Below are 15,893 nucleotides of genomic sequence, written 5' to 3'. Positions count from 1 at the left end.
GGGACCACAAACCCGCTGCTTGAAGCTATGTTCAATCCGCGAGGCATTTATAAAAAAAAAAATAAAAAAAAAGGTCTATAAGCGATTCCGACAAATGGAGAGCACCAGGAGTACAAGCAATAATGCCCCCACAACCACCCCGATTAAAGCCCCCCATTAAAACCTTCCCCGATACAAACTTTCCCCAACGGCCGAATGCGACGACGCTCCCGACGCCGTCCGAAGGGAGGGCGCTCAACCCTAAGCCGGGGAGCCAATGCCGCCCACCGCCGGTACTTATTAAATTTGTCTAGGGCTCCTCATTAAGTACGGGGTCCAAAGTCACCGTCGCCGAGCTGGAAACGCAAACCTGGGCATGCAGGCAACTTTCAGGAAAAAAAATACCATCCCATCCCAGGGATCTTTGGCTGAGCAGGAGATAACGGAGAAGGGGCTTATCTATATGGTTATTCGTCGAGATCAACTCAGCAATCGCTGGGCTGGCCCTCGCAGAGCTGCAACAGCTGTCGGTGTGCGAGCAGCTCGGTGCCATGGTTAAGGTTTGGAGGTGCCTGATCCCGGATACCGGTCGGTACTATAGGTGAGACGGCTGTGGAAAAAAAAACCGGTCGTGGGATTCTTTGCTTACGCAGACATTTAACACTTGAGCACCGGTAAACACAGGCGGCGTTTGCAACAGGCCGGTGAATAAAATCCTTAGGTTACACCCAGCCCTGGCAGGACCATTCCATGAGCAGAACGCGGTCCAAGAATTCCAAAACGGCTGCGGTGTAAAACTCGACTCGAGCTTAATGGTTGCGTTCTTTACACGTGCAAACCTGCACCCGCTGAACATTATCCTGTCGCCGGAACCTTATGGCAGAGTAACAGCAATAATTAATTGGGCGCAGTCCGGATAATATTCCGACAACTGGGAGTTTTTGCAAGGGCCGCCTCCACGTACGAACATACTCGGCCAGTTTCAGCGATGGTTTGCAAGAGAAGTGAGTGAGGAGATAAATCCCCTTATTCTTGGAAAACGCCGGCACGGGGGGTTTGTTATCGTTGAAAGTATGTTGTTTAGACAAGGGACCTAGCGACCAGTCCATTCAAAAATACTCCCGCAGCCTGGTCCTGGCGGGTTGCGGATAGAACCTCTTGAGCAGTTTCGCACCACCTGCCCGCAACCAACCTGCAGCGGGTGTCGAGTTATCCCCAGGACCCTCTGTCGCGGAAACAGCTTTAGGAAGTTGGTCGTTTACTGGATAGATAAACGTTTGTGCAAGCAAATTCTCAAGTAATAATAGTTACAAAATCTAGTAATAATAATAATATATTATATAGGTAAGCAAGATTACGAAGTGGAACAAACTGTAGTTAATCTGTCGAATGCCTTTTTGCATTGTATACAAGTTCGCCCTCCTCCCATACGCCCTTAATCCCAGGCCACAGATCCTACCACTAAAACTATAAAGAACCAACACTATGTCCGTCTCCCATTCTGCTAGCGTTATCGTCACTGATAACATCACTATTTATATCCAAATCATCATCGTCCTCTTCGTTATTATCGCTGCCGTCGTCGGTCTCTTGCGAGGTCGCGCTCGCGACCGACCCGGCATCCTCCACCACCACTGGAGCGTGCAGGCTGCGGTGAGTGCCTAGCTGCACAAATTCGTGCGGCGGGTGAAAACTTTCACAGTGTCGGTAACACTTGAAGCAGAACAGGTAGTTTTGACATTCTTGGCACTTGTAGTGGATGCCGACAAGTTCCTGTGGTCGAGGAAAAAGGGGTTAGCTGCTACCGAAACACTGAATCCGGATGTACCCTCAAGACGTTGGCTCCAATCCTAGTAGAGCTCAGCAATCGAGCTGTAGGTGGAAGTGAACAAATAACCAGGGAATGGAAAAGACAGGAAGCAAAAAGGACCTACCAATTCACACCCGTCGCAGAACCAGTCCTGAACTCTATCACCTATCTTGCTAGACTCGTATCGGTGGGGCGCCTGTGGAAACCTCTCCTCAAGCATTTCGATTACTTCCAAGGAGGCGCCGTGGTATCTGGCCACGTCCACAGCAAACCACTCGTTTCCCTCCGCCTCCACGATCGGGGGCACGCTGACCCGGACCGCTGGGTCGGCACCGCGATCGAGTAGCAGTCTGACCACCTCGCCTTGGCGGCAGTCGCGGTCATCCCATTGGTATACTTTCCCTTTGCGGAGGGCCCACAGCAGCGGTGTCCAGCCATCGTGATCCGGCACGTCGACGGTGAGGCCAGCGGCGAGTGACTGCTCAAGGACGTACGTGATTAATGCAATGTCACCTGTCGCGACGGTGAAGTGTAGCGGCACCCTTCCAAAGACGTCCTTCAGGGCAAAGTCATGACCTAATCCCACGTTGGATGACGTTTGAGAAGATGCACCTTTCTCCTCGAGAACTCCGGCCAGCGCCTCGACAGCTGCAAGTGAGTTATAACAGGCTACGTGAAGGGGTTTGCAATTCACATGATCGAGGGCCTCCGGGTCTGCACCCTTGTCGAGGAGCATCTTGATGATTTTGGCACTGCACCACATGCTGGCAGCGTGAATCGGTGAGGTTTCATTTTTGAAGCTGTCGACCTTTGCGTTCTTCCCAAGCAAGTAGGCAATCATCTCTTCCTTTACAGGATCGTAATTGTCTCCGATCCGTAGGCAGCATTGGAAGATCGGTGTGCCTCGACGGCCTCTGGCAGGTTCCAGGTTCACATCGGCGCCATTCTCGACTAGGAGCTGCATAAGCTCGAGGTTGTTTGAGATGTTCGAGCGGCAAACATTGTGCAAAGCCGATGTGCCCTGCCCCTCCAAGTTTATTACGAGCCGCGTCTCCTTTTTGGTGAGCAAATACCGGAAAACGTCCCAGCAACCCGAGTTTGTAACGCTGATCAGTGGAGTATTTCCCGCCTCGCCTATTGCATCCAACCTGGCCCCGGCATTAACCAAAAGTTTGGCCAGGGGCACCGAGGCCAAGTGGCTGAGATAGTGCAGCGCGGTATTCCCGCTGATGTCCCTGGCATGGATATCAGCTCGAAACTCGAGGAGTATTTGCGCTATCGAGACGTGTCCCCTCTGCACAGCATGATTTAACAGAGGTGTCCCATTGCTGTCGATATAGTTTGGGTCGGCGCCAGCCTCGAGTAACATGTCGACTAATTCATATTTGTCTTTCGGACCCATATCATTCAGAACAGCCCGCCATAGAGCAGTAGACAGCGCAGCTTTGTTCTCGAGTGGAGAGTTCAGCATCAGCCGGACTGCTGCCGCAGACCTCGAGGCCGCAAGCTCCAGAGGGGAATGTTCAGCCTTTCCCTTAAGGGAGGGATCTAAACCTTGAGCCAATAATGCCGATAGCACTTCCGGGCGATGAGCTGCTGCATGCAAAGGAGTCTGCTGTTCAATTCCACAGACCACAGAGACATCAGACCCAGCATCAATCAGCTGCCGTACCACTTCAACGGTGCCGAAGGTTGCAGCCGTAAATAGTGGCGTCCAACCGTCAGAGTCTCGAGCAGTCATGTCTGCACCATGCCCCAAGAGGATCTTGACGACCTCGCCGACTGGTGCAATGCGTGCGCAAGCCATCAGTAGACATGTACGTTTATATTCCCCTGGCTCCCTAGCCTCGATATTCGCACCGCGGTCAAGTAAGCTTTTGATAACATCCTTTTCCCACTTCGACCACATGGCAACCAGTAAGGGGGCTTTGCCGTCCGAGCCACCATGGTGGACATTGAGTGTAGGTTGTTCCAACAATTGTTGACAGACTCGCCAGTTATCAGAGAGAATTGCACACTTGAGGGCATTGCCGCGGTCATCAGTCGCGTTTGGATCCGCACCATGCTTCAGTAGGATTTCGTTGGACTTGGCGTATCCACGGCGGGCTGTGGTGATGAGAGGATGGTTAGAACCAAGGCGCAGATATTGCCCGAGGTCAGCGAGCTCAAGTAGCGTGTTGAGAATTTCGTAACGACCCCACATTGCGGCGTTTTCTAGTAGGGTTTCTCCAGAGTTGTTGATAGCATTCGCGCGGAGGCCGTTGGCGAAGAGCAGCCGAATCACCTCTGAGCTGCCCCAGGTGGTGACTAGGTTGAGTAAACTTGGGTGCTCAATGCCCGTCTCAGGGGTAATGTCGTAGCCTCTTTCAACGAGTAAATTGATAACACCGATCGCATTACGCATCACTGAAATCCCAACGGGGCCAACCGGGTGTCTAACCTCAAAGCTAACACGAGGGTCTGTGCCAAGGTCGAGGAGGCTTCGTGCGAGAGCCACATTATCGTTCCACACGGCCAGGAGAAACAAATCAGAAGTCCATGAAGGCAAATCGAGTTCCTTCATACGAGCACTGGGCAGGCGCTTCACAATCTCGTCCACAATTCCACTGCAACTAGAAGTGACTGCAGCTCTCACAAGACTCTCAACGCCTGGATCTTGGAGTCGCAACTGTACTGAAGAAGGGGGAAGAAGCCTCCGCAGAAGGTTGATGTTTCCACTTTCAGCTGCCTCTCCCATAATGCTGGTGGCTGTGCGAGAGATATCTGTAGTAGAAGTAAGAGTTTCGACGAGATCTTCTAGTCCAAGTTTTGCGGCAACTGCAGCTGGCTCAAGAGTATCAGGGCCCGGACGAGCCAAAGACTTTCCATAAGAAGAATATGACCTCACCCACTGGAGTCGCAGGGCATCATCTTGCAACAGTGTGGCTGCCAACGCTTTTGCCGTGGTGGCTGCTGGGCTGTTCCCTGCCATTTTGTAGTGAGACGGCCAGGATTCTGCGGCGTATGGAAAGGTACGAGCAGCTGGCCAATCCGTAAAGCAGTGGAACTCGGACGGCCTGACCAAGTATTCCAGACATGTTTTGAGGATTTGGGTGTGGCCCTCCTCCCCTCCTTGGATCTGCTGCCACCATGCTTGCGTTGAAGACAAGTCAGGTCCACATTCGACCGCGTTGGATGTGAGCCATGTGCGGATCTCAGGATGCGCAAAGCGCACTTCTCCATGGTAGTTTTTCAGTATGCCGTTGAAGTGACCAAGGATCTGCTGACAGGTTTCGTCTCTAGCCTCTTCCAATATGCTTCTGCGTATCGAATATGAGACAAAACATAGCTCTTCCATCAAAAGAGGCCGAAAGCCCTGTAAAACCCAGAGCAAGATGATGCTAGCCCAGGTGCGACGCTCCGGTGGCATGTCGGATAATAAAGCTGCAAAGATCTGACCTGAGGTCGCGCCCTTCAGTTTGCCAAGATCGCACTCCACTGCAGCCAAAGCTCGGGAATCTGAATCCAGCCAATCTTGCAGCAGAGCTAGCATGCAAAAGTCGTCGCCAAATGCGTGTTCCAGCTCATCGAGGATCATTAGTGCTTGAGAACTAAATCCTGTGCGCCCTGTACATAGCTGAGGGGCCGAGTAGTCGCCCTCTTTCTGCCCGACAACAAAAGTGGTCAAGAAATCGGGTGGTATCCGGGAAACTGTTAGAACCGGTGATCAGTAAACGGCTTTAACGAGCAAAGTGGAAAAATAAGGGCTGATCTAGCGCCAAGTTACACTGACATTCGGATAGAAGATGATCGTTGGCCCCTAAACTCGTCCTAATAATGACTTTGAAATGATGCGCCTCACTCCCAAGTAAATAGTTGAGGTAGGCAATAAAGTCGGAGGCACCTTCTCCACACTTTTCGAGACCATCGATGACATAGACAAATGTTAAAGGATATCTTGAGTCACTAGGAATCACCCGCCCAAAATAATATAGCAAGTCGCGTGTTCCTATCGCCGAGAATTTTGTCAAGTAAGATGCAAGAGTGTGGGCAGTTTCGCACGTAATATGCTCGTGCATGTGCATTGAGATGAAGGTCCGTAGCATGTTGTCGATGGAGCTGAAGCGCGCATCAGACTTATCGAACTGGAAGTTGAGGAGTCCGCCGCCGTGGTCTGGCTTCGCCCGGGAAAGCCAAGAACATATGCCGTCGAACACAGGCGAGTTGTCGTTAGAAGCAGTCTGCACATGCAGTACCATGTTGTGACTCGCTTCCAGGAAACCTCCAATAACTGGTATGAGGGCCGGAGGAGTTTCATCAAAGCCAGGTGGGAACATCGGAGAGGCTTGCGAGAGAAAATCTCGTCTCGCTTGGTCGTGATCGGGTGAGGGGCCCTTTTCTATTTAAACAGCCCTGTTAAAATAATCACGCGGCGATGAGTGATTGAACATAGGTACTTACTTATCCACTCTACTGCTTCTGATTGTAGCCTGGCAACCTCATCGTCACTCAATCGTGTTATGGACCTGTGTTCCCTGTCGACTGCGTGTTTGCAGCCGACACATGACCTCATCCTAGTGGCTGCTCTACCGAAGCCCTGCGATTGAATGACAACGGTAAATACATCATACATATCTAACTTCTAACGTGCATATCCAAGAAAACTTACATAAAAAGAGTTCAGTGCAGGTTCGAGGTCGCTGTAGTAGTCGACAATGTATGCTTGAGCCGTCATCTTCGAGTGCAGGAACATCCAATTTACTTCTTCGATGGTTTCAGCCAGGAATTGAGACCTGTCAAGCAAAATTTCCTCGCCTGGATATATCCGTGTGGCCTCAGATATATGCGTTTGTAACTGCGTCTCGAGATGTCTGATGCTGATGGACGAATGGGGAAAATCGAAGAAGATGAGGACTCGCACAGCAGGCAGCAGATACTCATACATCGTAGGGTCTCTGGACGCAATGACAATTGCCTGGTGTACATGAAGCCATCAGCGCAGTTCACCAGAGCTTTCAGCGGTGTTCAGGTCAGTCTTGCGATTCTACCAGCCCCTTTTTTTGACTTACGGCTTTCACTATCAGCCCACCTAAGCCATGCGATACAAAAATGACTGGTCGCCTGTAAAGCTCGTCGTCGCGACGGGTTCGAAGACTCTCGAGAAGTAGCTTTGCTTCTCCGATGATATCGCGTCGCCTGAACGGCATAGATCGGATACTAGTATCGTATCCATAGAGCATAACTCGCCCTGGGAAAACAGTTGAAAGCCAACAACCATTCTCGTTGGCTTCTAAAGTCCAAGTCTTTCTCCTCCCGCCGCCAAGGCCGTGGATGGCGACGACGCTGAGGTTTGTTATTGGTAAGAACGTATGTATTTGCAGAAGCGATGTGTTTCACAGGGGTCACTTACTCGACTGGTGCATCTTCGACATCTTGCTCAATGACCAGGCCCCGGTCTGATATAGGTTCCGCCTGGATTTCGTTGTCGAGGGCTCCAGCGTCAGGCATGTTCGTCTTTGAGACGATTGTCGCCATATTCAGTTGCAGTGGTACTTTGAACGTAGACCACGAACGTGCTGGGGTCGTGGGATGTGTAAGGTGCTATGATCAGGGCATCATTGCCGACATATTTTCAATTAGCTCAACTGCTGGCCCTGTTGCCTTGCTGCATGGTGGGCTGTCAGCTGCTTTATCGAGGAGGGCGGATTGGCGGCTTACTCACATACCCACAAAATGTCTGATATCCCCGGTAGAAAATGCAACGGTACCGCTTGTGTACCTCACAGTTCTGAACTACTTCGTAACTGCAGACCTAGAGCTTGGCAGCACGTTCAAAGCCTTGCCATGCCTGATTCCCATCAAAATGTAAAATGCCGATATTCCTGTTAGTCTCACCCAAGATCAAGCATCTGATTTACTAGACATCGCCGACACAAGGTTTAAAATTCGACGAGAGCAGCACATGTTGAGCCGGGACAGTGAAGAAGACCTCTCTGTCCTTGATGTGCCGTTGGCTCCGACAGGAGACGGCAATGAGTTCCGCACACAAAACACGTCCTCAGAAAATTGGGAGCAACGAAACGCCGTTGAGAGAACCCAGGATGCAGTTCACGTTTATTGCGACTTGACGGACGTCAGGCACGACACTCCTGATGTGGCGGCGGATCCATAGCTTGCAACACTTGCCGTATTCCGCTTTCGCTTCGATCCTCAAAAGAAATCAAGACGGGTTCATAAGGCGATGGTAAATATTGAGTATGTTCCTACCAAAGCTGGCCAGGATCCGCCAGAGGTGGTGAGCATCGCCCCCGACGAGCGCTGGAGCCTGGTGACAACAATAGATCACGAAGAAATTGTCAAGGAGAGCGAGCTGAGCCTCGGTGGGTCCGCGGCGTCAGTACTCACGGCGACGGGGTGCCTGAAGATGCAGAAAACATCAACGCGCGACGTCAGCGACGCGACGACGGTGACAGGTACAACGAATCTTGGCACAGGGCGCAACTCGGGGCTGGAGACTGTTGCCCGTCGGCGGCTGCTAGAAAACGCCAGACACAAGACGGGGGTGCCCGATTCGGTGCGTGTTGCAGTGCTCGTCCGGCGCGAGACAGACGATCCCTTCAACGCCATGGTGACGATTGAGGCCGAGGCGGACATGGCCACAAATTTTGGCAGTTTATTCAGGAAAGTGCCACTGGAAAATCCGGTTCTCTTCAATCCCAAGGCCGAGCGGAAGGGGTCGAAGAAAAACGAAGGTCAATCCCGTGGCGTCGAGAACCTTGGTGCGGAACCATTGTACTCCTACTGCAAAGCGCGGGTGGTTGGTCGCCGCGTCTGTTTTGAGGACTTGATTTAGCAATAGCAAGCAGCCGTGATGCAGATACAACAAGTATATGCCAATTGACTGGGAGGGTGTTTCATATCAACCCAATCAAGGCAGTTTGTAGTATTGTCGCTGGACATATCATTGATTTCAATGGGTGGATGATGCGCGTCGGTACAGAATCTGTCTTTGTTGCAGAATGAACGCACCATCACTGTACTTACTGTACGTATCCCCCACTTGCCCCGTCAGGCACTGTACGCACTGCCCAAACAAGCAGGCACGACAGGGCTACTGCACTTAGGCCTCTTTATCATTAAAATGACAAATTTCTCCAATTCAATCAAGTCCATTTCGTCTGAACCGTGCAGAATCTTCAAATCCGATCGATACCATCACTACCTGCCTCTAAACCAGACTCGAGCATTCATTCCATTTGCTTTACTTTGTGCTCCTCGCTTGAGACAGCACCCACTCTAATGGACTTCTTGGACACCAACATCCAGTTAGGCCAGGCTAGGCGCGGGGTCAGGTACTTGGTCGGTACTCGGCTTCATCGTCAGCGCGATGGGATTGGTCCTGGAATTGTACATGCAAGATCAGGAGACGCACACCCTACCCTGGACAGGATGCCTGACTATCGATTTTCCCTGGTAGGTGAGGCTCTAAACTCCCGTGGGCAAAATTGTCAACCGTGGTCGATTGGTGCATTGCACTTGGGCGTCTAACCTGCGCTCAGGACCGGTATTAATTGATTAATTCAGAAGACAAATGTATCCCTTGCGGCAGGTAAAGGCCCTCCGCGAAAATGACTGCACGAGACTACCAATCGGAAGATGAAGGGAACTTCGTGGCAGATGAGCTCCTCGGGGATGGAGCGGAGACTCCGGAGATGGATGACAGGGTCAGAGCAATGTCTGTTCAACAGCTTGAGGATGCCAGCCGTCTCGACAAGTCACGCAGCAAAGACGAAACGACAGAGGAGAGAGATTCCAGGAGAAAGAGGTTTGTCAAAGACTTCTCCAGCCTCCGGCACAGCAGAATGCGGCGAGGGGGCGGTAACTTTCTGCACTTTCTCGCCTCCCAAGAATACAGCATTAAGCTACGTCTAGAATGGCTCATGGCTCTGGCCATCAATAGGTTGCCGCACCTGATGGGTCTTCTTGATGACAGGAAACTTTCGCCTCTCAGCCTCGCCATTTCGGTTGGCAATATTAAGTTTTCATGGGCAGCATGCGTGAGAATGAATAGCGCGAAGAAGGAGGTGATTGGCGAAGCCCTGAAGTCCGAGTGTGAGGAGCTTGACATAGACGCTGGCGTGACCTGCTTACACAGAGCAATTTCGAGTGGCCTCATGCCTAGGCTGATCCAAGAGCTCATCAAGTTTGTCCCGTATAGCATGCTCAGTGCGGTCGATTCTCGGGGCCGCACTCCGCTGCATCTAGCTGTCGAATACAGCAAAGGCAGCCCTGACCAGGTCCATATCGTGCAGCTATTGTTGGAAAGAGGCCCTGCAGCTTTGAAGTTTCGCACCACACGCGCGTTGGGCACCTGTTCCGTTTACCAGTATCACGAAAGAGCGCGTAAGGAGCATTGAGTTTCAGTTGAAAACGAGCGAGAATCGATAAATCCAAGCAAGACAAGCTTGTCAAAGAAGGGAAACCAGAAAGTCTCACCATGGCCGCAATCACTGCAAAGGAAGGATTCCATTGGTGGCGTTTTAACTCCGTGAGTCTCCGCACCACATCCGTCAACAGTTTAGCGAGTGTGTAACCAAACCATGCTAAAGGGCCCTAGTGAATCTACACGCACAGGATCATGGACTATCTGACTCAATACAGACGGGGCGTCGGAAGCGGCTTGATACATCCATCTTAGCAAGCGGTCTAGAATCCCTTGCACACGGTACTTCTCCTACAGTTGACCGGCAGCCAGGGGACTCGTGTGATCAAGAAGCAAAAGAAGCAGCTCTGCAATCAAGCTCGGGTAATTTCAGGTCTCTGTTGAAGCTTGAGTATTTGCGGCAAATGTCACCACAGCAGGCTTTTGACTACATGCACGTCCACGATCAAAAAGGTTGGACCCATCTCTGATAGTACAAGGGGGTTGGCGGAGGGCGAAGAAAATTACGATACTAAGATTATACTAACACTAAACAAGACAAGAAGCTATGGTATGATTTTGGCCCCGAACCGGAGGCCAAGATTAGCGAGAAAGACTTTCGCAAGCAGTTTCGCCACATGGATTTCGACTCGGTCCTACAATATGTCGCTTTTCCCCGTATAGAGCTCGGAAAAGATGCCGATGAAGGCGAAAACGAGACTGACGAGCTGCATAGAGGACGGCAAGACACGATTTCTCTCTTCAAGTGGTTGCGGGAAGAGGGTGTCAAGCAAATTGTTCGTGTCAAGGTTGATGACATGGAGATGCCCTGTCACAGCGACGAAGCTATTGAAGAAGCCCTTGCTGGTTTTGATGTCGAGGCCGCCCTTGACTGAAAACGCGAGGATATCGAAGTCACCACAGTCCATCGCATAGGCGACAACTCCGCGAGATTCATTTATGTTGGGGCGGACGGAACGCCGTACTCCGATCGTGGAGCGAGAAGGAAGAAGGACTTTGCAAGCTTCCTGCGCTAGAAAAGAACACTGTCAAACACATCCGGGTAAGGAAACTGCCACGGGAAAATATTGTGCAGTGTTGCTTGTTTCTGGCACTGCCACTGACTTGTCTAGGGCCTTGAAAGCGAATCCCGGACAAAAACAACCCTGGAATTCTTCCAGGCTCGGCTCAACGAGTCTTGGGTGACGGGAGGAACCGAAGACGGGCAATTGACTGCCACAGGACCGAACGGTAGCACCAAACAAAAGACCAAGCCGAGACAAACTCCCACAGTTCACCTACCAAGGTCTAGCCAAACACGCACTCAGCATCCAGATCATCTCGGCCATACTATCAACACGTCACAACCGTAAGAACGTCGGGTTGATCCTCATAAGTGGATGCTTTATATGGAAGAGTTTGCATTATCGTTTCGTCAGATTCGTGAACTTCCTCTAACGTCCACCAGTCGAGGACCGCGCCGCTCATGGAATCCTGCAAGAGCTTGAACACTCGAGATAATCCCTGGCGGTGCTCGTCATTGAGGCATAGGATGAACCCCGCCCATCCCTGAACTTGCAAAAAAAAAAAAAAAAAAAAAAAAAAACACGTTTGACGTTCTGCAGCCTCCCCGGCGGGGCAAAGAAATTCGTCGCGTAACGAGGTCCGGAAAACCCGGTCGTTTCCTCGCGCATGCTTGGCGAGAAAGACGTACGAGGCCGAGTTGTATGCCACTCCGGGCAGTTAAGGCGTGCCACCGGGACCCACGAGTAATGCACTGCACCACATGCTTGCAACTGGTTTGCTGATTAGCAACCGGTCCATGGCGTTCAATTGTGTTTTGTTCGTATTTCCGGCGTCTTCGGTTGTGTTGACAGTGTTCTGAATAGCTTCTATCCGAGGATCGATCGATTCGGTCCGTCTAATCCTGGCGTCTTGCCCAACACATGGCTCAATCTCCTCGACCACATACATATACATCCCTTCCTTTGGCGTTACAAAGTCCACCCGGACAGTAATACCAGCAAATACCTAGCCTCTCCTGTTGCTAGATTTGAGGTCTGAAAGAATCCTCCAGCCATGTGCTTTACAAACGACCCACCCCGCACCCTCGGTTCCGTCTGTGAGACCATGCGACTACACTCAACTGCTAATCTCGGGCCCTTGCACTAGAACAGTTACATTCAAAGCCGACGGCCCGATGCCGCTGCTACGGCGGAATGTAGCGTTGTTGTTTGGGCCATCCCAGATGCACATCGCTGCGTTCAAGGGTTTCCCAGAATTAGGTTGGCTTTTTTTTTTCTCATTCGCTTGGATGATATACTCATTTAACTTTATGAACATCATACAAATGCCAAATAAAACGAGTTGGAGATGTGGACAAGCATTTTTGACGCATGAAAGACTGCTTGGGGCCCTGCACGGCTGGTCAGATTCCAATTAAGCTTGCGCATCAACCAACGAGGTCTATATTGATCAAAGATTGGAGAGTGCGAGGTGGAGCTTGTTTATGAACTGAGCTTGTTGGCAGTCTTGATTCGACTTGGCGAGCAATAACACCTAGGGGTCGCTGATGCCGCTGGGTTTACCGAGTGGGGCCACCCCTGCAAGAGTACCTTGGTTGAGAAAAGAAGCGAAAAGAGGGCAAAACCTCCGAACCGGTGAGGCTATCCCACTGATGTAACCTTTTGATAACTCGGGGAAAATCAATCTCTCGTTTCTCTTCTACCGGGTTACAAGCCGACTTCACCTCGGGTATGCAAATCTGCCATTGCATGGCGTGTCCCGAGCCGCAAGCCGGGGCCATGCAATGAGGTGGATATATGCTTCGCGCTGATCGGCCCTTTGGTGGAGGTCCCGGTGGGAGAACGGGGCTTGTTTTTGCGGGGTGGTTGGTTATCGTCCCGAGTTACCTGTTCAGGCCGTGATGCATAACATGCCCATGATCTTACGGGGCTGGCCGCGGCCGCATGGCTCAGTCGGGAAAGGCTTTCGTGCCGCAATCTCACTTGTTTATCAGAGCCGGCATCTGAGAGGGAGAGGAAGGTGGTGGTATCCAGGGTTCTAGAGAGGTCGAAAACGACCAGTTCGGCACAAAGCAGGCGGCACGTTATTTAATGTAACAGTGATGGGCTATATCCTGGTCATGATACTCGCCGGGGGGGGGGGGGGGGGGGGGAGGGAGGCCGGGTCCCAGTTCTGCTGGGGAAGATGCTGGACATGGCGTGATTATCTCCCGCGACTGTGTCTTGGCGAAACTTGACATGCGCCTGGTAGACTGTCAAAGTTGGCTTGCCGTCTTTTAGTAACATTATTAAGCCAACTTGCAGATGCCGATGTGGGATGAGTCAGTAGGGGTTAGATGTCGCTGCTACTGGGATTTGACCAAACAAAACGCCAAGCCTGTGGGCTTGACGGAAATAAACCAAGCTTATAGGTCGAGAAACAAACGAAAGAGAAATCTCATGATTTCATCCAGTCCTTACTTTCGTAATAGACCAAACAGATCCAGGACTTGGTTCGCGGTTGTACCGAAAATGGGCATAAGAAGGGTAGGAATGCGGGGAAATGGGGATCTATTGACGGGATTAATATAACGCAAAGTACCCAAACAAGTCCCGCATCTGGGACCACGAGAGCCCCGGAATAAATACCACTCAGCCATGCAGTGTCTCCCGTGGTACCGCGGAAGCTGTTCAAAAAATGTCAAATTACACATGCGTTTGTAAGCTCTCTTCTCTTTCTTGTTCAGCAAAAGAAGTGCTTGGAGGGTATTAGATATGATATGCACACCACTGTTCCATCACACGGGTTCACACCGCTGCCCAAAATGTGCGTCATGAGGCCCTAGTGAAGCGAAACCCCCCCAGTTTTTAAAACGCCGAAAAGCGGCAGGGCTGACAGCTCCTCGGCCATTCGCCAGAGTCCAAAAAGGACAAGACAGAACCAAACCACAAACATACCACATGGAACCGGATGGAAAGCCCCCGTTGTGCAGGGGAAAAAAACAAAAAGAGGAGAATGGCTGCATGCAACCGACCGCAAATATTGAATCCTTGGTGGTTGGTGGGTGGCAGGTATAATGGAGATTTTTCCGGCGACGATGGCATCAGTCTGGGAAAATTTTGATATAAGAATCAACTCCCGAGTCCGATTCCCAAAGATCAACATCTGTCAGGGCACCAGGGCATAAGTTCTTAGACTGCAAATCCCCAAGCTCCTGCAGATAGAGATCCCCTCAAAAAGACAAAGATGGCGCAAATCAGGAAGTTTCTTGCATTATATGCCTCCCTCCTGGCATCAGTCGCAGCCAGCCCTCTGGAGCGGCGCCAGGAGCCAGCATCAACCTCGGTTGTTTTTGAGGTGACGACCGTCACCGCGGCGCCGGCAACGGTCACCAAGAACCCCCTCGACAGCACCAGCTGGGTCGAGTACCCGGGGGCCGTCTGGACCGAGTACCCCTTCACGACCAGCTCGACCAGCACCTCTGGCTGCGTCAGCTACTCGACGCTCTACCCGAGCGGGCGCGAGGTCGTCACCATGACCAACACCATCACCGTGACGGTGCAGTCCACCGTGACCGAGACCGACGCCAACGTGCCCGCCACCACGGCGCTGTCCTTCACCCAGCGCACGGTCACGGCGGCGACGGGGACCACGAGGTGGAGCACGCTGTGCACCAACACGCTCGTCGAGAGCTTCTACGTCAGCTCGACCCGCACCACGGTGGTCTGGCCGTCGGCGACGGCGTTTGAGGCCGCCACCAGGACCGAGGTGTGCGTCAAGACGGGCAGGGTCTCGTCGTGGGCCGACGGGCCCATGCCGACCGCGGAGCCCTACGTGCCTGCCATCGATAGGTTCGACGGCAAGGAGACGGTCGTCAGCGTCAAGCAGGGCACGACCGCGGACGCCACGTCGATCGTGCCGGACGCCACGTCGACGAGGTGGAGCGTCGTCTGCGACAACCCGACCACCGTCGTCCAGGAGCCGTGGTACACCGAGACGGTCACGCCTACCGTGACGGTCGACTGCCGGGGGAATGCGGGCGCTGCGGCAGTTCAGGCCAAGAGGATGGAGACTGGACGAGTGGTTGTTCGCGAGGCGGGGCAGGATGTGCAGAGGGCCGAGACTCGGACGTATCCGACCGTCGGTCTGCGTGAGGGGAGCGTGGTGACGAGCATGGTCACCGAGGTGGTCGATTACCTGGTGGCTACTTTTACCACGGTGCAGATGGTTGTTGTGACCGAGACTGCTAGCCCTGCAACTGTTACTGCGTGCTAGGTTCGGCTTTGATCGAGTTGGGTGGTTGGTTATAAAGGCACATTTTCATCATTTGGCTGTTCATTTGGATACGAATGTCCTGGGCAATTGAGGTAGGTAAATAAATACTGATTTAATTTGTATGCATTACCACAAAAGTGGCCTACTTACCTTGGCTTTTTGCATACCTACTTTACTTGCCTGTCTTTCCCTAGGGTAATGTGTTCCAGGAATGGGTGTTTATCTACCTAGACCAGACTAGTTCTAGGCATCAGATTTGGTGGGCGGGTTGTCGGCTACTGCTGATTTTTATTGGCAGCCAAGAAAAAACTACAGTATTTACTGCAGGCATAACTGGGGGAATTTTGGCAGGTCACGCTGGCTTGTCGGACCCTGGTCCAACGAAATAAAAGCGATCTCACCTCGCACTTCCTCTCCTATCTT

General features: G+C 52.0%; 7 protein-coding genes across 7 annotated transcripts; 6 read left to right on the top strand and 1 right to left on the bottom strand.

Moving 5' to 3' along the window:
- Positions 1-26: 26 nt before the first annotated feature.
- MGG_14705 (uncharacterized protein) lies at positions 27-293 on the top strand (the record flags this gene model as incomplete). Its single annotated transcript, XM_003718756.1, has 1 exon — positions 27-293. The coding sequence occupies exon 1, from the start codon at positions 123-125 to the stop codon at positions 291-293; it is 171 nt and encodes a 56-aa protein (XP_003718804.1). The 5' UTR covers positions 27-122.
- A 198-nt stretch (positions 294-491) lies between these two features.
- Positions 492-899, top strand: MGG_17482 (uncharacterized protein; the record flags this gene model as incomplete). The annotated part of the gene is made up of 2 exons (XM_003718755.1): positions 492-567; positions 649-899. Coding segments are annotated over 2 exons (327 nt in total), but the record flags the coding sequence as incomplete, so codon positions are not given.
- Positions 900-1,295: 396 nt separating this feature from the next.
- On the bottom strand, positions 1,296-7,431 carry MGG_00291 (ankyrin repeat domain-containing protein 28). Its single transcript, XM_003718754.1, has 7 exons — positions 7,179-7,431; positions 6,838-7,111; positions 6,438-6,743; positions 6,230-6,365; positions 5,562-6,167; positions 1,914-5,479; positions 1,296-1,752 (listed from the first exon to the last, which is right to left on the bottom strand). The coding sequence occupies exons 1-7, from the start codon at positions 7,301-7,303 to the stop codon at positions 1,447-1,449; spliced, it is 5,319 nt and encodes a 1,772-aa protein (XP_003718802.1). The 5' UTR covers positions 7,304-7,431; the 3' UTR covers positions 1,296-1,446.
- Positions 7,432-7,583: 152 nt separating this feature from the next.
- On the top strand, positions 7,584-8,833 carry MGG_00292 (uncharacterized protein). The gene has a single exon (XM_003718753.1). The coding sequence runs from the start codon at positions 8,010-8,012 to the stop codon at positions 8,619-8,621; it is 612 nt and encodes a 203-aa protein (XP_003718801.1). The 5' UTR covers positions 7,584-8,009; the 3' UTR covers positions 8,622-8,833.
- Positions 8,834-9,396: 563 nt separating this feature from the next.
- On the top strand, positions 9,397-10,185 carry MGG_14704 (uncharacterized protein; the record flags this gene model as incomplete). Its single annotated transcript, XM_003718752.1, has 1 exon — positions 9,397-10,185. One exon carries the CDS (start codon positions 9,397-9,399, stop codon positions 10,183-10,185), a length of 789 nt encoding a protein of 262 aa, XP_003718800.1.
- A 272-nt stretch (positions 10,186-10,457) lies between these two features.
- On the top strand, positions 10,458-11,769 carry MGG_14703 (uncharacterized protein). The gene is made up of 3 exons (XM_003718751.1): positions 10,458-10,664; positions 10,749-11,253; positions 11,324-11,769. Exons 1-2 carry the CDS (start codon positions 10,616-10,618, stop codon positions 11,084-11,086), a joined length of 387 nt encoding a protein of 128 aa, XP_003718799.1. The 5' UTR covers positions 10,458-10,615; the 3' UTR covers positions 11,087-11,253; positions 11,324-11,769.
- Positions 11,770-14,190: 2,421 nt separating this feature from the next.
- MGG_11606 (uncharacterized protein) lies at positions 14,191-15,799 on the top strand. The gene has a single exon (XM_003718750.1). It carries the CDS (start codon positions 14,442-14,444, stop codon positions 15,468-15,470), a length of 1,029 nt encoding a protein of 342 aa, XP_003718798.1. The 5' UTR covers positions 14,191-14,441; the 3' UTR covers positions 15,471-15,799.
- Positions 15,800-15,893: the final 94 nt, after the last annotated feature.

Source organism: Pyricularia oryzae, chromosome 5 (genome assembly GCF_000002495.2).
Source record: "Pyricularia oryzae 70-15 chromosome 5, whole genome shotgun sequence".
NCBI classification, from domain to species: domain Eukaryota; kingdom Fungi; phylum Ascomycota; class Sordariomycetes; order Magnaporthales; family Pyriculariaceae; genus Pyricularia; species Pyricularia oryzae.
The sequence above is the reverse complement of the archived record's forward strand: the minus strand, read 5'-3'. Positions and strand labels throughout refer to the sequence as shown.